At 34.8% G+C, this 26,096-nt stretch overlaps 1 protein-coding gene across 1 annotated transcript; it reads right to left on the bottom strand.

The window, feature by feature from the left end:
- Window positions 1-9,802: 9,802 nt before the first annotated feature.
- LOC102805993 (uncharacterized) lies at window positions 9,803-25,965 on the bottom strand. The gene is made up of 5 exons (XM_085505607.1): window positions 25,806-25,965; window positions 20,819-20,917; window positions 11,389-11,568; window positions 10,419-10,607; window positions 9,803-9,996 (listed from the first exon to the last, which is right to left on the bottom strand). The coding sequence occupies exons 1-5, from the start codon at window positions 25,831-25,833 to the stop codon at window positions 9,923-9,925; spliced, it is 570 nt and encodes a 189-aa protein (XP_085361733.1). The 5' UTR covers window positions 25,834-25,965; the 3' UTR covers window positions 9,803-9,922.
- Between the last annotated feature and the right edge of the window lie 131 nt (window positions 25,966-26,096).

Genomic DNA, 26,096 nt, shown 5'->3' with positions numbered 1-26,096 from the left:
TATTTACATTCAAACACGCGTTTTAATGCACAAGAGATTTACACACATTTGATATTTGTTTATAGGATAAAGCTAAACTATAAATGTGAAACCCAAGATTCCTTACTAGATAAGAATTGATTTAATCAGAACTGATGTGACGGCATGATAAATACTCTTACCATACAAGTGTAAGTGTATCTCTGCAGTTTATCTGTCATTCAAAACCAACCTGTTTGACACCATCCATTTCCAAATTTCATCAATGCACGTCTCAATCACAGCTCTAGACATTTCAGCGTTTTTACACATGATATATAAATGTGTATCACCAGCATACATCATGAAATTTAACAAATGTTTCTTCATGATATCTTCCAAGGGAGCACAATAGAGAGTAAAAAGGATTGGGTCTAATACACTGCCCTGTGGCGCACCCTGGGCGCACCATACATCAGTTCCTTGGTTGTGATGATACACCATCAGTACAAACAAATTGAGTTCTGTCTTTTAAATTCGATGAATACCAATTTAAAGTAACACCCTTGATCCCATTCATAGTCTGTACTCGTTTTAGAATATCAAAGGCAAATATCAGATATAATAATACTAAAATTATATCACAATTATTGTCTAAAGATACCACAGCAGGACTACTGCAGTTCGTACCCACTCGATCGTCTTGTAGTGAAATCATGCCCTCATTAGACGAACTGTTATTTGACTCGCACGTGGCAGACGATATGCATATGATTATAATTGTCACAAGGCGGAGTCAAGTGTGGCTACCAAAAAGACTGCCCTTGTGTTGTGGGTTCTTTTCCCTACTGCTACTTTTTAGCATTAATTGTGACTTGTATATTTGTATACAACAAGCAAGCAATAACTGGTGACCCTGGTGTAGTCAAGTGTGAACATACAACAGACGCAATCATATACTAGCAGTTAACGGTTTATTAAGTATAACGGGAACAGATTAAAGGTCAATGTTAATTAAGTTACACCGCACAAGGCTCAAATCCCAGCAGGAATACAAGTCGGACTAAAACCCTGTGTGTGTTAACCAACTCTCAATGGGTTAGAGCCCGTACAGTAACATGGAGTTTACATCCAAGTGTAAACAATGTACGAGTTAATTGTTTAAACTGACGCCGTTCCAATCATTAGATATTGCTAAATTTCCAACGTCTGACCAGCCTAATTGGGCAAAACACGTCAATAGAATGACGGCAAAGCAGTACAAAATTACAGCAGTTATATAATAATTTGACGAATTAAATAAATGAAGTACGAGCTTCAGACAATGATGTCCAACGTGGTTAAACCAGATGGAATAGACCCTAGCATGCGATGAAGGCGTAGTTTTATAGGTATCTATCTATTTATTTATTTACTTATTGACTCTTACACAATCCCCGGAGGGAAAGAAAATGTTCACAAAGTACAAGGAGAAAAAAATATATATATAAACAATATACTAAATAACAAATACAATCACTAAATTACTAAAGAATACAAAATCTCTAAAATACTAACTAATATAAAATTACTAAATTGACAGCAGGCATTAAGATGTCAAGACCCTGCTTCCTGACTTCGAAGCTTTTACTTATGAACTGTGCGACTGGTATATTAACGTTTTCATTCTGTAACAATTCCATGATTTTTTTCTCTGCAGGTTTATTTTCAAATACTGGGATAATATCTTTAGCTTTATTGAACAGTTTGGTACGCAACTCATTATATTTGTTGCATTCCAGCAGACAATGCATTTCATCCTCAATTAGACCTTTGTTACACATGTCACAAACCCTGTTGTTTAATGGGATTTTTTTTATGACGACCCATTTCAATTTTGAGACTATGGTCACTAAGACGAAATTGTATCAATGTCCAAGTGCACATCCTCGTATTCAAATTTCCCGACAAGACGATCTGTTCTCTGGACCATACCATTCCAACAAGGGGTGTATGACACTTAAATTACACAAGTATAATATGTATCTAGGCATCCATACAGCATTTCTAGTCACCTCGTGACAATAATAATTACTTTATTGAAATCACATTCATTTTCTGTTATGGTAATTATTATGAGTCATCATTATGCACATGAATGGCACAGAACGATTTGAAGAACAGTCATTTCTACCTTGCCCGTATCATCAAAGGAAAAATGTCTGTCATCGTTAATAATTGTTAATATGTGCACAATAACTCAACTAATTCCATTCCAAACTTTATTATACTTGGTCACCTAATTTGTCAGTATAAAATCGTCCCTTAGTACGAATGACAGGTGTCCTGTGTGAAAATATCATGCAAAAATTGAGAAAGTACAAGTCAAAATCTACTTGACTGATTACTAGTGATACAAATTCAAAAGTCACTGGTCCCAGTAGAAATGTGAAGAAGTAAATCATTTATCTTGTAATCAATATCATTGTATCTCCAAAATCCCATAAGAATACTAGAGTAGGTTTCTCGTGGGGAGAATTGTTGCAGTCTAAATTTGCAAACATAATAAATAACTTACTCCAAACCGAGTGCATGCAAAGGTGGCCTTCCAACACTATTTTTTCTCAAGTGCTGTTTTGCTTTTGCAGACTGCTCCATCTGTTAAAACACTCGGCTGCAAAGGCTTGTAGAATACAATTTAAATATAGTTTTGATTCAAAATTTCAGTTTACTTGTTATATTGGCCTAGATGAACCCTGATGACATACATAGATAAGTTATTTCCCTGGCTTACCACAGTTACTCTCAGTTAAATTGTTAAAAAATGTATTTTTGGTTATTATTGAACATTTTTTTAAACGTGTCTATTGGGAAAGAACTTTCAGTGCTATGCGAGTGGAAGAATGAGAGATCAAATGCCATATGTCAGAACCTTAATTTTTGTTGCTTCTATATTTTAATTCGTTTTTTTTTGAATTATACAATTTTAATTCGTTTTCTTCAAATTTTTTTTTTTCAGCAGCTTCGCTGTCAACTTTGTCGATCGGAGCTTATTATATGAGTGATTGTCCGGTGTCGTCCGTGTCAATGTTTTACTTTTTCGAATTCTTCTTGAAAACTACAAGCCTGAATACTTTGATACTTGGTGTATATGTGCCTTGAGTAGACCTCTCTTAGATTTGTTCATTTCGTGATGATATCTTCAATTCTCTAATTTTCGTGAATATTTTTGTAATTTTTGGTAAAAAGTGATATTTTCAACTTCTTGTTGAAAACCGCAAGTCCAAGTGCTTTGATAATACATATATAGGTACTACATGTGGACCTCTCTCAGATTTGTTCATTTCATAATGATATCTTTAATTCTCTAATTTTGGTGAATATTTTTGATAAAAAGTGATATTTTCGACTTTTTGTTTAAAACTGTAAGTCCAATTGCTTTGATATTACATATATAGGTACTACATGTGGACCTCTCTCAGATTTGTTCATTTCTTCAATTCTCTAATTTTGATAAATATGTTTTAGTCATTTTTGGTGAAAAATTATATTTTTGAATTCTTGTTGAAAACAGCAAGACGGTTGCTTTGATACTATACATATATAAGGTACTACATGTAGACCGCTCAAATTTGTTTTCAAATTTTCTAATAATATCTTCAGTTCTTAATTGAAATGTGCATTGCTAACAGCCGAGCTATCTCAGTCAAGAGACTGCTTGTTTGTAATTGTTATCAATAATGCCACCTTTTTGTTCAATAACTTCAATGAATTAATAACTTCAAAACTTTTGTTACTGTGTTGTTACATAATAAACAGGTCATGTCAGTTGTGTGTGCTCAGAGTTCTCATTAGTATATCATGTCAGTTGTGCGTGATCAGGGTGTCACTTGCATGTGACCAGGGTTCAAATTCGCAGGTCATGTCAGTTGTATGTGACCAGGGTTCAAATTTGCAGGTCATGTCACTTGCATGTGGTCAGGGTTCACATTAGCATATCATGTCAGTTGTGTGTGATCAGGGTTCACATTAGCAGGTCATGTCAGTTGTATGTGATCAGGGTTCACATTAGCATATCATGTCAGTTGCATGTGATCAGGGTTCACATTAGCATGTCATGTCATGTCAGTTGTATATTATCAGGGTTCACATTAGCATGTCATGTCAGTTGCATGTGATCAGGGTTAACATTAGCAGGTCATGTCATTTGCATGTGATCAGGGTTCACATTAGCAGGTCATGTCAGTTGTGTGTGATCAGGGTTCACATTAGCATATCATGTCAGTTGTGTGTGATCAGGGTTCACATTAGCATGTCATGCCAGTTGTGTGTGATCAGAGTTCACATTAGCATGTCATGTCAGTTGTATGTGATCAGGGTTCACATTAGCATGTCATGTCAGTTGTGTGTGATCAGGGTTCACATTAGCAGGTCATGTCAGTTGTGTGTGATCAGGGTTCACATTAGCATATCATGTCAGTTGTATGTGACCAGGGTTCATAATAGCATGTCATGTCAGTTGTGTGTGATCAGGGTTCATAATAGCAGGTCATGTCAGTTGTATGTGACCAGGGTTGATAATAGCAGGTCATGTCAATTGTGTGTGATCTGGGTTCACCTTAGCACGTCATGTCAGTTGTGTGTGATCAGGGTTCACAATAGCAGGTCATGTCAGTTGTATGTGATCAGGGTTCACATTAGCACGTCATGTCAGTTGTATGTGATCAGGGTTCATAATAGCAGGTCATGTCAGTTGTATGTGATCAGGGTTCACATTAGCACGTCATGTCAGTTGTATGTGATCAGGGTTCACATTAGCATGTCATGTCAGTTGTGTGTGATCAGAGTTCACATTAGCATGTCATGTCAGTTGTATGTGATCAGGGTTGATAATAGCAGGTCATGTCAGTTGTGTGTGATCAGGGTTCACAATAGCAGGTCATGTCAGTTGTATGTGATCAGGGTTCACATTAGCAGGTCATGTCAGTTGTATGTGATCAGGGTTCACATTAGCACGTCATGTCAGTTGTATGTGATCAGGGTTCATAATAGCAGGTCATGTCAGTTGTGTGTGATCAGGGTTCACATTAGCAGGTCATGTCAGTTGTATGTGATCAGGGTTCACATTAGCACGTCATGTCAGTTGTATGTGATCAGGGTTCATAATAGCAGGTCATGTCAGTTGTGTGTGATCAGGGTTCACATTAGCATGTCATGTCAGTTGTGTGTGATCAGAGTTCACATTAGCATGTCATGTCAGTTGTACGTGATCAGAATTGCCTGTTATACAAATTTTTGCTCAGTTATAATACCAATCAAGTAGTCTTGTGTGCTGTAGAATTTCTGGATTTTGGCATGTGGCAACCAGTGAACTTCATCACATGCTTATATATGGTTCAGCTACCATTGTTTATGGTGATGAGTACCGGTACTTGAATTTGATCAGTGACAGTGTTCAAACATATCTATTGAGTGTTGTGTATTTTCGTGACTATCTGAAATGGACAACTTAATTGCATTTGGAAATTAGTAAACAAAAATAAATTTATTCTGAGATCTATAGTGTTATTTTTTTCTGCCTTTCCACAATCAGATTTGTGTGTTTTAGCCATTATGGGGAAAAAAGGGGGAAGCAATCAACACAAACCAATGTCTAAAAGTCTAGATAGCCAGTAACACATTGTGAATACCAGTCAGCATAGGATGGGACAAGTGCAGTGAAATAAAACAGAATGTATGTGATGCATTAAAGTTCATGTGTTAACTTGAGAATTAACACATTAATTCAGCTGATAATTCAAGTCACTTTAGCCTCTTCCTCTTGGCAGATGGTGCTTCAAGTATCACAAAGCTATAATTCTTAAACCTAAGCAGGATTTTATCTTTTGAATAAACAAAATTTGTCCAAAACAAGCTATGCATGGCACAGACCCTGTTAGTTATCAAACTTAAGATATATAGTTCTGTTTATATGGTAGTATTATATATGGATTCAAAAACTGATGTTTAATTATAATGATTTTTTTTAACATTGAAATAAATGACATTCAGTCATCTCGTTTCTGGTCGTCAAATGAGTACTTTTCCATATTGGGAGATATTGCTCTGGAACAACATTAATTAAAACAAGCATTGATAATACATAGTTCCCGTTATGTATTAGCTGTAGTCGATGTAAATGTTCATTATAAGTGACATGTAGAAATGAAAGATCAATGTTTTTTTAACACTAACACAGATTTATAGATTGCGTTACTGTCAGTATAGTACCTACGTGGAAACTTTGAACTGAAGAAATACGGCTTGTACCGTAACCTAATATGTAAGGTCATCATACAAAGTTTGATTGAAAATGCCCTATTCAACTTTGAACTTAATCAGGCCATGTCGTTCTGTTCAGCTCCAAGAAACAGTTCCGGACATGTTACAGAATGATATTTTATGTTTTTTTTTTTTTACAAAATGGCTATCATTTCGACAGATTTGAAAACAAATCTCAAGACAAAACGTGTTGTTGTGTTATCTTGCAGTATAGTAGCTATGTACAAACTTTCAAGTGAATCAGGCCATATCTTTTAGAGGATTTGGCACAAAAAAGGAAAAACAAAACAAAATGGCTGCCAGTCATCCATTTTGGTCCAAATTTTTAAACAAATATGATGTGCACGTGTAACCCAATATACATGATCATCATACAAAGTTTGATTGAAATCGCTCTATTCAGTCCTGAGAAACAGTTCCAGACACGTTACAGACTGCTTTTAAGATATTAAACAAAATGGCCGCCATTTCGAAAAATTTGATCAAATCTCAAAACAAACGTGGTGTTATCTTGAAGTGTATGTACAAACTTTGAACTGAATCAGGTCATATCTTATGGAGGAATCAGCACGACACCAAAAAAAACCAAAATGACTGCCAGTTGACCATCTTGGGCCGAATCTCAAAAAAAAAAGTGACTTGCACCTATAACCCAATATGCATGATCAATATACATGTTCAGCTCCGAGAAACAGTTCCGGACCAGTTTAAATATTTAGCAAATTTGATGGGCAAAATGGCTGCCAGTCAGTCATATTTAATCGAATCATAACCATTGACATGCATATGGAGGTCATCATACATTATCTGTATACCAAGTTTGAACTAAATAGGTCAAAGGGTGTCCGACACACGAAACCCAAATTAATAGTCCCTGTTTTCAGATTTCGAATGGTGACTAACAAAATTGGTTGGCCATTTTGAATACATCTGTATATCTATAACATGATGTATAGTGAATATATAAAATTAAAACATAATCAGTCAAATCACATTAGAAATACGGCTCCAGAACCACATATTTACAAGTCATTGAAAATTACACATTTCCCGTTAAATTTTTGAAAGTTCTGTGATCGTCATATTAAAGTGTCGTGAGCGTGTCCTTGAAACTTGAGTCCCAAGTGCATATACACCAGATTGTTTATTTACATCAAATTCGAACGTGTGTTGCGTGACGACCCCTGCGGTTTAAGACATAGCAAAGAATTACGAAAAGCTGAAATTAATTAATTATGCAAATTAGGTAATTAATATGTACTGATATTACCCTAAAAACTATCAGGTTTTTGCAGTGTCCTATGACATCTATGTACCAAGTTTTATTGAAATGTGATGATTAGTACTTGAGATACATTTTGTATCAGTGGAAAAGCCGAAAATTGATTACTAGTAATAATTATGCAAATTAGGTAATTAATATTGCACAGATTTTTACCCAAAACTAATCAAATCTGCGCATTAGTTTGGAGCATCTATGTGCCGAGTTTCATCAAAATCCAATGAGTGGTTCTTTTAGATATCAGTGGAACAGTCATGGAACAGCTAATTATCATGCAAATTAGGTAATTAGTATGCATGGATTTTTACCAAAACCTAATCAAATCTGCGCATTGGCCCAGAGCATCTATGCGCCAAGTTTCATCAAAAATCAATGTATGGTTTTTGAGATATCAGTGGAACAGACACAGACAGACACACTAACTGCAAAGACTCCCTTTTTGTGCTCCGCACACGGGAGTCAATGATGTGCGTCAGGAACTCGTAATGTCAAATGTATGTTATAAGTTTGAATGAAATCCATCCATAAATGCCAGAAATGCTTGATATTTGATGATTTTTTTAGTACAAAAATAGCCATTTTTAATAGGATTGTCAAACCCCAATATATCTGTATATCTATGACATGATGTATAATGAATATTCAAGTCAGAGATATGACACTAGAACCACATTCATCAAAACAAAATGGCCGCAAATCAGTCATTTTGAATAGTCTCTGAAAAACAAAATGATGTGCATCAGGAACCTATAATGTCCAATGTATATACCAAGTTTGAAAAAAATTCATCTGTAAACAGCCGAGAAATTTTCAGTACAAAAATGGCTGCCATTCTGCCAACTTGAATCAGATCATGAAACAAATTGATGTGCATATGTATGTCATGTATGATGTATGCGTGAAGTTTGATTGTTATTGGTCCAGGCATTTCTAAGATACAGGTCCAGACGCACGTCAGCATGCACACATACACACACACACACACGGAGGTCAAAACATAAGTCCTAGTTTTCAGAACGGGGAATCAAATTTAACTTGAATAACAGAAAGTAATGATCTAGGTTTATTGTAGTATCAAGGATGAAAGATATCATAAATAAACACGCAAGACATTTCTAAAAATATGGTCAATCAATTTCATGTTCATGTCTGAAGAGAGAACAAACAGAAAACAGCTGTAGACAAATTATAATTACAGTACCACTGTAAATTTTGAATGGACCAAATTTCATTGGAAAGTGCTCATTGCAGATAAAAATAACTCCCATCTTTTTGACAATAGGTGTGCATATAATTAACACAGAACAGAAAACTGCAAGCACAAATATTAAAGCAGTAGTGATACCATGCATGACAAGAATAACTCACTTTAAAGTCATCTTACTGAGAATGAAATGTATACTAGTGAGATAATGATATTATACTTAGGGTTGAAGATTATTCTACTGCAAAGTTTATATCATACACAATGTTAAATCGCTCTCAGACTTTGGAAAAATGTGTTTCCTAAATATTCTATAAAAGTAAACTTGTCCTGCATCTTTAACCATAGCATGAAAATATAAATCCCACCAGAAAGCAATATAATCAGTACATTCAAAAGTGAATTCAAATAGTATTTTTGTCGCTAAAAGTGATGAACACAGTCACACAACAGTTAAATATAATTCTATATATAATATACATGTAGAAATATAAGAGCTGACTAGTTCAGTAGTCTAATCTACTGCCGTTACAAGTAGAAATGAAATGTGAACCAATAAAAAGTCTTGAATAAAGCAGTCTCTAATTACAACACACATTTATATACATATTATATATATACATATATTGTCAAATATTAAATATTAAGTACTTTTTAAAATCGTTTCTCAAAATCCCTAAAATGTAAATGTTATCAACAGAAAATTAGCAGATACCACTAGCCTGACTTAAGTAGTGAATAGAGATAAAGTTTTCAATCAGTCATACACCTTTGTGAATTTCTTTTCTCTCACATAATTGTGATATTAGAAGCAGAGGAACATTGAGGGATGATATTGTGAAGATAAAGTGGTGGTGTTCCTATATCTCTTAATTTTAATACTAAAATATTTTATTTAAAAATCATTAAAAGCTAAACTTGTAATTTGTGATACGATCCAAATTAATCAATTTCACTATGTAGGTATTTAAATATTGAGGTTTTAAATACTCCTGTGTTTGAATATTTTCCTGAAGTTTTCAATTAAAACCATATTAGGAAAAAATGAATTTACAGTATTTTACTAATTATAATATATGTTTTATGTTCTTGTGTGTTCTTTGGTAATTTTATTATCCTTGCCTGTTTTTTTTTTCCTATTTTTAAATAGAATTTTAAATAAAGTAACAGAAGCAAAATTAAAAGTCCATCCATCCTCCACTATTCCTAGTGTTCTTTTGTTGTCTACCTCCTGTTTGGTAATTGCTTGGAACTGAAAGATAAGAACAAATTTAACATCACTTAGATTATGTATTAAAGTTAGATTTTAACCCTGTGAATCTATTGTTATTTCCATCAGATGGGTCATATGGTTATGTGCTTCCTGCAATTTTGATTGAGAGGATTATAATATCAATACTACATACATGTACACACACGTATTGTGAATTTCTGGATACATCAAACAATCGAGCAATGAAACAATATTATTTTCTCTTCCCCCAACATTCACTGGCGAGTATTCACTGTCAATCATAGATATTCGTTTTCGCAGTGTTACCTCAGCTTTTTTGGTATGGGACAAGAATAAATTAAAGGCTTGCTGCACATTGCTTGCATGAGAGTTAGTATTAAGAGTACAACAGTATTCCAACATGCAGTAAAGTAGGAAGATGACATTGCTCAATAACTTACCTCCTCCAGTCTGCATCATTCGATTACTTGATGCATTTTGTTTGTTTGGCACAGAATTTGTAAGCGGTGGAGAATTACTAAAATTATTTGGTGCACGTGTTGGTGATTTGGTAGAGTTCATACTACTGTCCATGTACGAATACGTACTCCGACTACTGTGACTCCATGATGGTGCCTTCCCAGATGACCCTACAATACAATGTACATCTACTATAATCAACAATGATGTGATATTAGTAGCGTTCACGAACAGGTCCTTAGCACGGGCTAAGAGATAATTTAAAAATAAAGAAAAGAAAACTAAGAAAACGTGCATGAATGCTTAGCACGGGCTTAGAAACACTACTGTAACAGATTAAATTTACCCGTTTTTAAGACCCAATTCAGATCCTTAGCACAGGCTAATGAGTGTGCGTGAATACTTGAGGTTGGGCTAAGTGCCCAAAACGCTATTGTATTCAATGTTCATTTTGAAGATTTACTATTATATTCATAACTATTCACTTTGATATGCTATTTCCGACATGACAATCAACGCGAGCACACAAAGAGATGTTGTTCCAGAGAAAATAAATAAACTGACGATGAGACTATGTGCAACTTGCTGTTATTCTGCAATCTGCAATCAATTTTTGAATTTGTGTTGGTAAATGTTTAATAATTGTAGAACTAACATGTACCTTTATCGTTTACTGTACTGAGTAATCATAGTTAAAAAGACTGAAAATTTTTGTGTATTCGTAATATAATGTTTCTTAGCCCATGCTCACCACTGTTTCCTCCTGTATGTGAACCCAATTGGGTCTATCCAATATGCAAATGTTAGCCCAAACTTTGAATAGTGTTAACACTACTACTGTATTAACTCTAACAATGTCTTACAACGTCAACTGTTGTCACCTTTCACAAAATAAACTCATAATTACTTTATTATAAAATATGCCTCCATTGAGTCACTATAAACACTTACCAGAAAACCCAGTGCTAGAGCTCAATGATGAACTGATGTCGTCTCCGCTAAACTTCATACTTGCATGGCGCGAGTAATAATTATTAGAACTAACGTTAATACTAGATTTAGGCTGAAGTTGGGTTCCTATGGTTACATTCCTCTTTATACTCCAAACATCATCTAAACCAACATCAAAATCTGCAATAAATTATATATATCATACATACATGTAATCAGTTTTAAAGTGCCTGTGAAATGGCTGCTATTTTCACACCTAAAATTATCCATTGATACATAAATATTATTAATTTTTATGTTTCTAAGCATGAATTATTTTTTAAAAGTGAAAAAATGTGTTTTAAACTCAGTCTACGGCCACTTTATTTTTGTGTATTTTAAAACGAGGCTCCTCATTAGCTTCTCATTTGCATACAGAAATTCCCCTTGTGACATCAGAAGGGGAAGTCACATGGCAGCTTGCATTGCCGATACGTGTAAATAAGGCAAATTTCTTGTGTAGTTTTCTTGTCTTTGACTATATTGCCACTTATGTACTTGTTCATCGAGGAAGAATAGACCAAAAGAAAAGATCGTCACCGACACCGGCGCACGTTTGTATTCGTTTGACAAAATGCTGAACAGGCCATGCCTCCAACTGTGCCGTGGGTTCGGGCAAAACGTTAGGAATTCCTAAATGGAGTCAATTTGGGTAATTTTCTTGATTTATTCTGCAGATATCGGTATCGGTTAAGTGATGTCGCACCAGTGTTATTACGGCTCAGGGGTATGACTTCCTCTCACATTTTGTCATTTGGTGGCGCACTTTCGGCGAGAGTCGGAAATCCGGAAACAGTCTACCGTTTCACGATAGGTGGGCATGACTACAACACGAGAAATATCCCAAATTTACTTGGATACTAGTAATCATTTTCAGCGAAAAAAATCATAACTGCCCATTTCAGTGGGACACAGATCTAAAATGGGAAACATGAGGGTGGGCATTGCACAGGCACTTTAAGATTACTGTAAATTACTTTGCATTAAACTATCTTATATATTTTTACATATAATTTGTACACATAATACATAACCATGAATGAGGTAACTTGAGAGACTTGGTGGTACAAAAATAATTGCTACTATTTCATTTCCCTCGCAAGAAAGAAATCAAAGCCAAAAAGTACAGTAAGTAAAAATTGATTAGAGAAGAGAATTTGACTTCTTTTACTTCCTATGACGAAGGGTGCAAAGTTTGTGCTCACTCTACTTGTATTGGATGAAATGAGAGGAAATTCTCACTCAAGGACTGACAAATTATAATGAATGTGCCACAGGACGATTGACAGGGTACAGGACAGAAGTACATGTACATGGTAATGTAATGTGAAAACGGAAGGCTTTGGATTGGTTAGCATTCATGGTTTATGAAAGAAATATTTAAAACTGATAATAATTTTTGTTTAATATTAAATGGTATCATGCATTTAAGAGAATGAGTGTTAAGTGAGAGGGCGCCATACAAACATCTGTGATGTAACGACTACTTGTTGTTTGTTACAAAACGTGTAACGCTTTAGTGATATACCAAGCTTGTGAAGTAGAACAAAACACAATTGTGACACAACGAGGTTGATTTGGCTGTGCTCGAGTATAGAGGGTGAAACATTTGCAAAGGGCGAATGACCAGTGATGAATTGTTCAATGCTGTCAAATAATAATTAGCACCAAGTATCAAAGCAATAAGAAGAAGTCGAAAAGTTGACACGGATGACGCGAGACATATGATAAGCTTCGCTGAACAGCGGAGCTACTAAAAGAAAAACAACCTTATTTGCATACATGTATAACATGGCAGTATGGGTGGTGATCCAGAAAAATATCCATGCCAGCTTGCATTTTGAGATACGTGAGATGGTACAAAACAATGTCCGATGTTTTCAGTTTAAATGTTGTATATCAGCATTGCTCTGCGCATAGTGTGATGCCGGCAGAAGAAATACACAATAAATTGAATGTTTATGTTAATACATTCAAAGGCGATAAGTTCCAATCGTATTTTCTATGAAAAGTATGTTTGACTTGGAGAGACGATTTTTACTAAATTATCGTGCGAAGACTTTTTAGTTATCAAATTTAAGATATATAGTTTTGTTTATAGTAATTCACCGTACTGGACCGCATTAGCGCCCAGTGTCCTCAACTCAGAAAATCATGATTTACCATTTGGCTAATTTGAATCAGATGGTCAAACCAATACGTCTGCATATCTATAAAATGATGTATAATGAATATGAATTTTAAACATAATCAATCAAAGCATGTTAGAGATATAGCACTAGAATCACATTGATTAAAACAAAATGGCCACCAGTCGGCCATTTTGAATCCGTTCTGAAAAACAAAATGATTTTCATCAAGGTCCCATAATGTCTAATGTATATACCAAGTTAGAACAAAATCCATCTGTAAACAGCTGAGAAATGCTTGATTTTGATAGTTTTTCTGTACAAAAATGGCTGCCATTCGGCCAATCAGATCATGGAACAAATTGATGTGCATAAGTATAATATTATGTATAATGTATGTGTGAAGTTTGAATGTAATTAGTCCAGGCAATTAGTTCTGGAATGCCAGAAATGCTTGATTTTTGAAGATTTTTTAGCACTAAAATGGCTGCCATTTGGGCATTTTGAACCAGATAGTCAAACCAATATATCTATGTCATGATGTATAATGAATACATAAAATTTGAACATAATCAGTCAAAGCATGGCAGAGATATGGCACTAGAACTGCATTCATTAAAACAAAATGGCCACCATTCGGCCATTTTAAATTGGATCTGAAAAATAAAATTATGTGCATGTGTATGTACAAAGTTTAAACAAAATCCAAATGTATGATGCATGTGTGAAGTTTGATTGCGATTGGTCCAGGCATGTTTAAGATACAAGTCCGGACACACAGAGGTCAATCCATAAGTCTTCGTTTTCGAAATGCATCTGAACAGGGACTAACAAAATCAGCCATTTTGAATACATGTATAATGAATATATAAAATTTGAACATAATCAGTCAAAGCATATCAAAGATATGGCTCTAGAAGCCCATTTATTAAAACAAAATGACCATTCTGAATCTGATCTGAAAAATAAAATGACGTGCATCAGGAACCTGTGATGTCTAATGTATGTACCAAGTTTGAACAAAATCCATCTATAAATGCCAGAAATGTTGATTTTGATGATTTTTTGCACAAAAATGGCCTCCATTCGGCCATCTTGAACCAGATCATAAAACAAATTGATGTGCATATGTATAATATCATGTATGATGTATGTGTGAAGTTTGATTGTGATTGGTCCAGGCATTTCTAAGATACAGGTCCGGACACACACACACACGCACACACACACGCATGGAAGCACGGACTCCTGCGTCCGAACGGGGACTAATTAAACTACAATGCTCCATTCTCATTGTAAAAATGGATTGATTATTTTACAGTAAGTACAGAAAGGTCAAGAGAAAAGTTCCCAATGATCAGTCCCAATGATTGTCACAGTGCTGACCAGAGACTCCGGCAGCCATCTAATAATAATAATAATAATAATAATAACTCTATTTAATTAAGCGCAACAATTCCAACATATGAAGATCAAAGGCGCTGATACAATAAACAATCAGTCAAATATTAAAAGCACATTTAAATAAGTGCGTTTTCAGTCTGGATTTAAAAATGTCTACTGAAGGACTAGAACGAACAGACAGAGGTAATTCATTAAAAAGTTTAGGACCTAAATTTTCAAAAGCACGGTCTTTGTATAACACCTTGGACTTTTTACTACACATCTGACGAGTTTTAATAAGAAACTTCGATTCAGATCTTAAACTACGACTCGGTACATAAAATTCGATTAATTCACATAGATAATTTGGGGCAAAACCATACAAAGATTTATACACTAGTAAAAGTAATTTGAAATTGATTCTTTGTACAACTGGTAACCAATGAAGTTTAATAAAAATGTCTGTAATGTGGTCATATTTTCGAGCACGAGTGACAAGGCGGGCTGCTGCATTTTGTACACGAATAAGAGGTTTTATCTTAGTTACAGGGAGACCAGACAATAATGAATTACAGCTGTCTAAGCGAGAAGATATGAAAGCATGTACCAACTTTTCAGTATCAGATTGGGATAATGATTTACGAATACGATTAATATTTCTTAGATGGGAATATCCAGATCTACAAATAGTAGAAATGTGTGTTTCCATAGATAGCTGCGAATCAAACAAGACACCTAAGTTTCTAGCACTTGACGAAGCACTAACCAATTCTTCACCAATTGCGATACTAGACAAAGGACACGAGTCTTGTGAGAATCTCCGAGACGACATGCACACAAATTCAGTTTTCGACACATTCAAAAGTAGGAAATTACAAGACATCCAATCGCTAACATCTTGAATACATGTCTGAAGTATCACCCGGGCGCGAATTTGATCATCTTCAGAAACCGATAAATAAATCTGTGTGTCATCGGCGTAAAAATGATATTTTACGCCGTGACGTCGCAATAACTCGCCCAATGGACGCATGTACATTGAGAACAATAATGGCCCTAAGACGGAGCCCTGTGGAACACCGGTTACTAATATAGACGTCATATCAGAAAATACATTTCCAATTTTCACTTTTTGAATGCGGTTACTCAAATACGACTCAAACCATTTGATGATGAGACCATTTAAACCAAAATTTGATCTCAACCTATCGATGAGAATCCTGTGATTCACAGTATCAAAAGCGGCTGAAAGATCCAAAAGTACGAGAGCAACTGAATTCTTAGAATTATCAATACTGCATAGTACATCGTTAGCGACCCGCAAAAGAGCCGTTTCAGTGCTATGTGCGGTCCGATACGCTGATTGAAACTCTTCATACAACGAATAATTCTCTAAATGTTGTTTCACTCTGGATGCAACGACACGTTCAAGGACTTTAGATATAAAAGACAAATTAGAAATCGGTCGATAATTTTTCAGCATGTTTGAATCCAACGATGCTTTCTTGAGCAGAGGTTTAATCAGCGCACATTTCATTTTCTCAGGAACACTTCCAGTGCGAAGTGATTCATTTATGATATCTGTTATAGGTGAAAGCAGGATAGAAAGGATCTTTTCATCTTTTAATATATTAGTGGGTAAACAGTCCAAATCGCACGAAGCCGACGACGATTTTTTTATAATTTTAATTATTTCATTCTCCGTGGCTGGTTCAAAACATTTCAATTCATCACCAGAGAACTTGTGCAGTTCGTTAAAACGGTTTCCATTCAATAAATTTAGATTTAGTCCTTGATTGATTTTCTTAATCTTATCCACGAAAAACATGCTAAAACGATTCGCTAAATTTATTTTGTTATCGTGAATCGGCAACGCATTCAAATTATTTGTCGAGCCTAGAAGACCATTTACGATGGAAAACAGTTTTCTTTGGTCACCATTACAATCCGCGATCTTATCAGCGAAATAACTCCTACGTGATACATCAATAAGATCATTAACTTTATTTCGTTTAGATTTGTATATTTGGCGATGGACAGTTAAACCAGTTCGCCGCCACGTCCGTTCAGCTTTACGGCGTTCAGTGCGGGCGTGGTAAATATCAACATTTATCCACGGCTCGGCCACACGAACGTGAACAGTCTTCTCCTTCATGGGGGCATGTTTGTCAAGCGTTTCCGATACAGCAGTGTTGAAAATACGTAACTTAGCTGTAGAATCTACCTGGTCAACTGTTCTAGTACACCCAGATTCGAGTAGATCAGATGCGAAATTATCCCTATCAAAGTTCTTGAAGCTGCGATAAGTAATTTTGGTACGATTTGATGTATTATCATGATGATTTGACAAACTAAAGAAAATGGGATAGTGATCAGAGATTGCTGCGGCCTGGTTCACTTCCAATGATAACACAATATTCTCACGGGTAATAATTAAATCCAAAATGTTACCAGAACGATGGGTAGGTTTGTCCACTAGCTGCACTAAATCATGCATTTTTAAAAGTTCCAGAAATCTGCAGGTGTCACGATTGTCTGGCTTATTAAAATGAATGTTAAAATCTCCAAGGTAGACGATTGGTGTAGTATCCAAAACGTAAATGTCTAGAAGATCCGAGAAATCCGATAAAAATCCATTAGATGTCAGTTTATTAGAAAAGCTGGGAGGCGGGCGGTACATGAGAATGTACCTAATACGTCCATGTTTTGAATCAACAGTGATCTCTAACCACTCAAACGATGAAAATGTTTGCGAGCACGATGTATTTACTTTTGCGGTAGTTTTATGAACGATGGCTATACCACCTCCAGCACCTGTAAGACGAGGAAACTGTCTACACTTAAAGCCACTTGGAGTCAACTCAACGACGACAGGTCCGTCACTGACATCACCTTTCAGCCATGTTTCCGTGAGAAATAAATAATCCAAATCATGATATAAGATCATCTCATTTAATGCACACGATTTATTCCTAACTGAACGAGAATTTAATAATCCACATTTTAACTCTGACATAAACTTCGATCGGGATGTGTGCTGTAGGTCAATAGAGGTCAAATTGGTAGAGTTCACTCCGAAATTTCCAGATTTGCGACGATAACGATAATGTTCAGCAGAAAAAACGTTGTAAATAACAGGAATAATATTAGCATCATATGGCTCATGTACAGTGGTATTAAACCCAGATAGTTGAACTAATGCAGATAATCTAGGAACAACAATAACTTGGTTGTCCGAAATCGGACGTGTAGTCAAGTGAACAGTAATTGGGTGCCTAATATGCGATCCCGCTCGTCGACAACGTTGTCTCCAGATGGAATTATCTTTGGTGGTTTGTATAACATGGTGTGTTAGATTTGCGAAATGTTGCTTGCGTAGTTTTAGTAACTGTAGTGTGTTATAAACGATTCGTGGCGACATGTCCAGAGTTGCAATTTATCAAAGCAGTGTCAGAAACAATTATCTGCAACAGGTGGTACGCGGAAAAACTTGCTTCTATTCATATGGTAATGAGTAATGGACAATTATGAATTCACAAGGTTGTTTCGATTTTTTACATGAATGTGTAATTTATATTCAACAATCTGACGACGTGTGTTAGCATGTTGAGTGAGCAAGTTTTGAGCTGTACTGTAGTTGGCGTAACTTCAATACTATTCCTCTTAATCGATAGTAAATTTTTTACTCTAATTACAAATGTAGGTCACCTTAACATCAACCATTACGCATGCACATGTAGTTGAAGGTATCGTTAGGAATAAAGCAATCTTATTTTAGATGTGTTAATGAGCTTTGTGTTAAAGTAATACCTACGGCCTACAACTGTAACCTGGATACAATCATGTTTGTTACACTATATACAAGTGATGACATGGTCCCTGTTATTTTAATGACAGATTATATTTGAGTGCATGAACATTGCATGTCCCATGATAGCTGCATGTATTTACAAAAGGTGAATGCAATCTCTCAAAACAGGTCACAAGTTAAATGCTCTGGGAAATTGTTTAGTTACAAATATATGTATAAAAAGAACGAATGCCTAAAATCCAGTTCCATAAACGCTTGATCTTGTAGCATTTTTTCCATGACTGCTACATTCAAGTTTTTAAATCAGAACTTAAAATTAATGCACATCCATGCTTAGCAGATATGTAATTAAAGCAAGCAATGATATATGGCCATTTGTGGAAAACAAAATAGCTTCTATTCGGCCATTTGGAATCTGATCTGTAATTAAACAACATAGTTGAACTCTGGTGACCTTGCCCTTTGTTATATAATATAATTCCCTTTATCATAGTTTGTTTCAATATAAATATGCATTGTCATAAATAATTTTGAATACAAACAAGTTTTGGGGTTGAACCAACAGTGGGGAATCAGTCTACCGAATGTCCTTAAAAGATGTAAATATCTTACAAAAACATTGGTGCCTTATTTGTTTAATTATTTTAAGGAACATAATTTCCAGCTTTATTGAAAGTAATTGAGAAATTTTAGAATAAAAACAAATGTCTCATTGCAAAAAAAAAGTGCTGCATTTAGATGTGAATAGATTAATAAAACATGCAAAATAACAGAAAAAATTAGCTGGCTTTAGTTCAAGTATTTTGTACAGGTGTCTGTCAAAAATGAATGATTCACTGAGACAAATATGAACTGCCTCATTGTGTGACTACTGTATTATATGAAAAGTAAAAAAAAAACATCCTTTATGAATAGCTAGCATGTTGCAAGCTCTGCTTTGTATGCAAATCAACTTAAATAGTTGGTGTCCAGTGGAGGGAGAAGTCAACAGTACTGTTGCCTCCTGAGAAACTACATCTTCAAACACTGCAATCTCTGAAGTGCGTTTTTAAACTAGTATTATAAAAACTCTATCATTCTGTTCTAATAGCTGAAACATATTCCTGTGAGTTTTCATTTGTCGAATGAACTGTTTGTCAAATACAGAATACATATATTTTAGAATAATTTTCTTTTTAAAATGTGGATGAAATGTTTTGCTTTTAATGTATTTTTTATGTATTGTTTTTGATTTGATAACTTTTGACTAAACAGATTTTCTATTAGCTTCAGATCTTGTTCATAGCAGTGCTTATATTGATTTTCTGACATCTTGTTTTCTGTCAAGATTTTATTGGTAGGTTTGCAAATGTGTATCAGACTGTGCAATCTCTCCATGAGTTGGTTTTGAAACCCAGTATGGGATTCTGAGATACATTACCAAGGATATTATTACAAGATAAATCATTTGCTTCATTGAACACATACAACAATGCATATTTCCACTGAGATCAGTGACCTTTGATGTGTATCACCAGTGATCAGTCAGGTAGAAACAGTCAAAATATTTTATCAGATTTTCTCAATTTTTGCATGATATTTTCATACAGGACATCTGTTGTTCAAACTCAGGGAAGACTTTATACTGATGAATAAGGTGACCAAGTTTGATAAAGTTTGGAATAGAATTAGTAAAGTTATTATGCATACAATAACAATTATTAACGACGACGACAACAACAACGACGACAACGCCGGACAAAATTTTCCCCTTAATATACCTTTCCCTTCCATCTTTGATGGTACAGGCAAGGTAAAAATGACATGCATCAAAGACCCAAGAGTTTGAACGAAATAGACCACAAGTAAGATCAAGTTGCTGATTGACATAAAATGGCCACCAATCATCCATCTTGAATCAGATAGCGAGCATTAGTTCTTAGTTTTCAAAATCATGTGACTGATTGGCACAGGTAGTCATTTATTTATTACATTTACTCCTTTGTGGTGTGCACTGTATTTCAAGCCTTTTCAGATGCAATAAGTCTTTGGACTGCCAACAAATATTATGAATACAGCAAGATCCCACCTGTGTCAAGTGTTTTTCTTGGTGTGAAACTATTCCATTGGTCACCAGACTCTGATCTTTTTTGCTTGGGGCCGGTGTATAAAAATTTCTTTCCTGAAACTAAAAAAAAAAAAATTATGTGTTTATTTCAGATCATAAAAAAAATACAAGTCAAATCCTCTTCTCCCATAATTTAATGTATTTATGTTTCATGAAGGATAATTAAGAAAAACCTGTTCAAAGTTAAATATATTTAACTCAATAGACATTTTTTGCAAGTGACAACATTTTGTATTAGTGAAAATTTCACATTCTGAAAGTAATCACATAAATTCTTAGCAGTTACATTATTAAAATAATATTATTTTGACAAGGCAAGAGACAAAAACTCACAATGACAAATGGTAAAGGTCAAATTCTTTGATTACCGATATTTTATAAAACCAAAAGCATTACAAGTATGCACCAAAACAATCAATTGTTTTCTGTTTGAATAGGTATATTAAAGTTTGTCATGATATAGTACAATAGACAAAGTTTCTATTGTTCTCTCGGATTTCAATGGAACTGTCTGCAGGGTAACTGTTAACCATGTGTTATGATAGCGCTAAGTAACCAGCAATTTTTATCTAGCTCCTAATATAAAAAAAACGCAGAAAACAAGTGATACAGGTAACTTGAACCACTGATCTGATGTGCCTATCATGATTTACAAATCTTCATTTGGTATAATTGAGGACAAAAGTGTTTAATATTAGTTGATTTGGTGTTCATCAGATCTTAAATTGACAGTTGTGAAGAAAACATTCAATGATTAACAATGTATATTCACCAGTGTTCGAAATTAACGTCGGTCCGTCGGCCTCACGCCGACAGTGGGTGTGAAGGGCCGAGAGCTGTGAAAAACCATCAGTCCTTGTGACCGACCATAAATTTATATTTAAAAAAAACGTTCCATTGTTTAATATGATTGTAAAACCAAATATATAATAAATATCGCTAGTAACTCCAGAATTGTTTCAAAATTGCGTTTTCTTGCACGTTTGATCAACAAATGGCATCAAGCCTCCGATTCAAACCAATAGAATTCGCGCTTACATTTTATGTTCCGCCATCTTTGATTTGCATCGAACACGCTGGTATCAATAGTTGCAGAGTTATGTCTACATCGAAGTATGTGGCGATATTTAAAGTAAACTGTCAGGAGCCTACAGCTAAACGTGTGAAAACTACACAAAAAAGGCGTGACAAACAGCAAGAATACGAACGGTCTAGGCGTAAACCATGCACATTCCAAATTAGCTGGCAGGCGGAGTTCAAAGACTGGTTACTTTTTGATAACAACAACAAGGTGATGTATTGCCGGCCTTGTCGAGGATCCTACGGCCAGCTGTCGGTTAGTAAGCTGCCCGACAAGCTGTGTTCTGGTTTTCAGAATTATTCAAAAGGGCCATTTGTGGTGGGGACTAATTATTTCAAACACTCTACTCTTGTTGATCACCAGAGATCCGATGGTCATAATCAAGCTGTAATTCACATGACGAATCGTTCTTGAAAGAGTGTAGCTGAAACTGCTGATGAATGAATGCTGCAGTGTTTGATAAGCTCGACCGTCTGTTCCGCGATGCACATGCAATAGCCAAGAATAATAAACCATTTTCTGATTTTGTGTGGATGGCGAATCTTAATGAGGAAAAAAGGGCTCACACTTGGTGAAACTTACCGCAATGATGCATGGAATTTGTGTCAGTCAAGTTGAACAAAATAATATTGCTGTGGAAGTGAAATAATTACAAGTTTTTCACACTGATAAGTGATGGTTCGACAGATGTTTCAGTTATTGAAAACGAAATCATTTATATCCGTTCTGCAAATCATGTTTTTTTCTGAAGATTTTGATGAGTTAGTGACGATGAAAAAAGTGATGATGACCTATTTGAGGCTGCAGATAATATATCTGATTGATTAGTAAATAAAGGTTTTGAAATTGCAAGCTTGTAGTCTTTGTTTGTTAAATATCAGGGCCTACAGTTCGCTAGAAAGACCTACAGTTTTAATTTGACATAGGTCCTTCGGGCCTGTTATGATTTTCAGTTAATTTCGAACACTGATATTCACTTTTAATTTATCAGCAAAATGAGAAAAATAAACCACAGCTAATAATTAATTAAAGTCTGTACAATAAAAATAGTAAACTTTTGTTTATCATCGAAAAAAAGTCTTTTAAATGAGCCTACATTTTGCACACTAAAGTTGGAAGTAATGATATTCACAACAAATTATGAGGGAGGTGGTTTTTAGCGAAAATAAGTTTCATTAAGTAGTTATATGTACATGTATTAAGTATAATAACATTTTTATCTTTTTAAAACTAAGTCTTGAAAGAGTTGGTTTCATGCCCTTTTACTGAGCTTACTCTCATACATACACCCTTAAAACATTCAAGTGATCAAAGGAAAACCTTCATGAAACTAAACTGCAGAGTCAACACTATTCACTTTCATGCTTTCAATTTAAATAGTTTTGTTTTGTCTTGACAAAGGCTATTAGCATGTACGTCACAATTGGACTGCGATGTAACAATGTTAGGCGTAGTGGATGCCATCGGCTATAATGCGTTACTACCAGGTTACCAAAAATTGTAAGATAAACCAGACAACACACAACAGATTTCCAAAACGATACAAAATTTGCCTATAGGTGAATAAAAATGATGAATTATAATATTTAGAGCAGAAAAGACTGATACAACAAGTGAATTTATTGAATGGTAGTACTGTGTATTGGGCGACTATCAGACAATGAACATACCATATAATGTCCCTGCTTGGTTTAGCACACGATAGATTAAGAAAAATAAATTAAATTTATTGAAACCTGAGACCAAGCATAAGTAAAGTGCAGTGCCGAAAAATATTGCTCTGATTTAAGTTTGGCCGAGTGATTTTGCAATATTTTATTATGATCAGATCACACTCAGCTACAACATTCAAGATAGCAATATATAGTCAATGCTCAATCATGTTAAGCATTGAGGAGACTACTATGAATTTCAAGATTTACATGTATGCAGTATATGTAGCTGGTTCACAGTGACCAAGAGTATGTGGGGATATCACAGTACTGATCAGTTGTAGTTATGAGACCATGTACATTATATACAATATGGACAAGGCTTCTGGCCTCACTTGAGACAAAAAAACTATAGATATTCAGTGGATAACCTGAAGTGGAGGACTTAGAGCTTTTTCCACTCAAAAGTAATCATTAACCACAAAACTTGAACAACAGCTCAAATATTTGACAGGATTTGAACAATCATGCTGCACTTAAGTCATGAACTAATGGGATAAGTAGAACCATTACAATAAATGAGGTAAAAATGTTTATTTAGCACTAGAATCTGATAATTTATAATGCACACCATCCAGAAATAAAATTATCTGAGAACACAATTTGACACATACATGTAAATACAGAATCTTAGCTCATTGAAAGGCACAATAATAGTAAGAGCAGTCTTTGCAATGCACCATGTTTGATATGGGTCAACTGATTTACACAAAATGTTATCATGTACTGTGGTTCTTTAACATGATTCAAGGATTTCTCTGTTATTTATCAATCGACAATTACTTCATTTACACAACAGGATTTTACTGAAGCTCAAAAATTGTTGTGTAAATGTGTTTGACTTGAGCCAAGTTTGGCTTCAATAAGATCTCGGGGCTGAGGCTTCAATAGGACTGGGTCCTGACTGTAAATGCATCGGCCAAAATCAAAAGCTTTATTGCCTAATAAGTTTATTTATTGAACATACTGCAAATTAAATAAATGACAATTACAATGTATCATGTTTTCAGCCAAATTTCTTAGTATGATGGAAAACATATTGCACAGAAACAAATTTGCAAAACCACAGTAAGCTGACAAAAACATCATTTCCTTACTTAGGCTGGTTACCCTACATTTTTTGGACTCCCATAGTTTCTTACTCTGGCTGGTTACCCCATATTTTTTTTTCCATAACATGTATTCTGATGCAAAAGTATCAATAATTTGACATATACCTGAAAAATGTATTTAACAATTTGGTTCAAACATCCTTAAAATAAGTCACTGTACATGTTTATTTTTCTTTAGAAATAATACCATTGAATATATTTTATGAATGTGCACTTCTATCAAAGTGATCATTGAAGCTAGAAGCAGATATTAATTTTCTCTTTTTATGCCACTATTTTAATATGTATCTTGTCATCACTACCAATAGGAAAATAAAATAAATGTTTTCAGTTTTATTATATGTTTTGGACAATAATTTGGAAAAAATAAAACAAGTGATTAAAATTGATCAATTTTACCCTAAATGAAAGGTGAAAATTTCAGTATTCAATTGCGAATCAGAAAAAAGCTGACCACTCTTGGTCAATAAATCAATCAACACTCGTGTGGACTTCCATATGTACATGTACATTTAATTTCTACTATTTTATAAGCATTCACCCCTGAAATACATTATTAGTGAAAATTAACAACCACACTTTAAAATATGTGAGAAAATTTCAATAAAATTTAAACGACAAACCATTTTTTGATATACATGTAATTTGTAGACAGTTGATCTAATTTTTGCTCTAATGTGATTTTATATACTTACCGTAGCACTAAAGGCAAAGATTTGTCACTTTGACCTGCATTAAATGACGAGCGACCACTGACTGCGTAGTCTCACGAAACTTGGAAAGTAGTAATCCCATTATTAGCTTTCCAGGATAGCCTACATCGCCGTCAATGTACGCATATATTGCTGAACATCCGCCCGTGAAACAGTAATACTGTTTAGATTTGTCAGCGAGTTGAAAAATATCGTAGGCTTTTTACATGCAACGACTTTAGCAATGGCACTAAGCCAGTCGTCGTTGCACTTATACACGGCAACACCCCGAGCTTCTGCGATGCTTTCACAAAAACAAAATAACTGCTATTCAGTCAAGGGTTAACCTACCTCGTTTATCGTCTCCTTGTTCTTTCATATTTTCGTGTTGTCAAAACACACAAATCGTGACTTTTCTTTCAGATTCATGTCATATTTCCCCCTCAGCCTTGGTGTCGATTTCAGAAATCCTTCAGTGGTCGGCGAAATCACATACACTACCCAGCATGCAACTGTTTCCAAAAACGTCAATAATAATAATAAAAAAAAAATCAGCAATACACCCAAGAGAAAGTTTCGAATGCACAAACAAATCATCAACGACAACGATGGGTTACTATAAAAAATAACACTTTGCGGTAC

Source organism: Saccoglossus kowalevskii, chromosome 11 (genome assembly GCF_978046115.1).
Source record: "Saccoglossus kowalevskii chromosome 11, keSacKowa6.1, whole genome shotgun sequence".
NCBI classification, from domain to species: domain Eukaryota; kingdom Metazoa; phylum Hemichordata; class Enteropneusta; family Harrimaniidae; genus Saccoglossus; species Saccoglossus kowalevskii.
The sequence above is the reverse complement of the archived record's forward strand: the minus strand, read 5'-3'. Positions and strand labels throughout refer to the sequence as shown.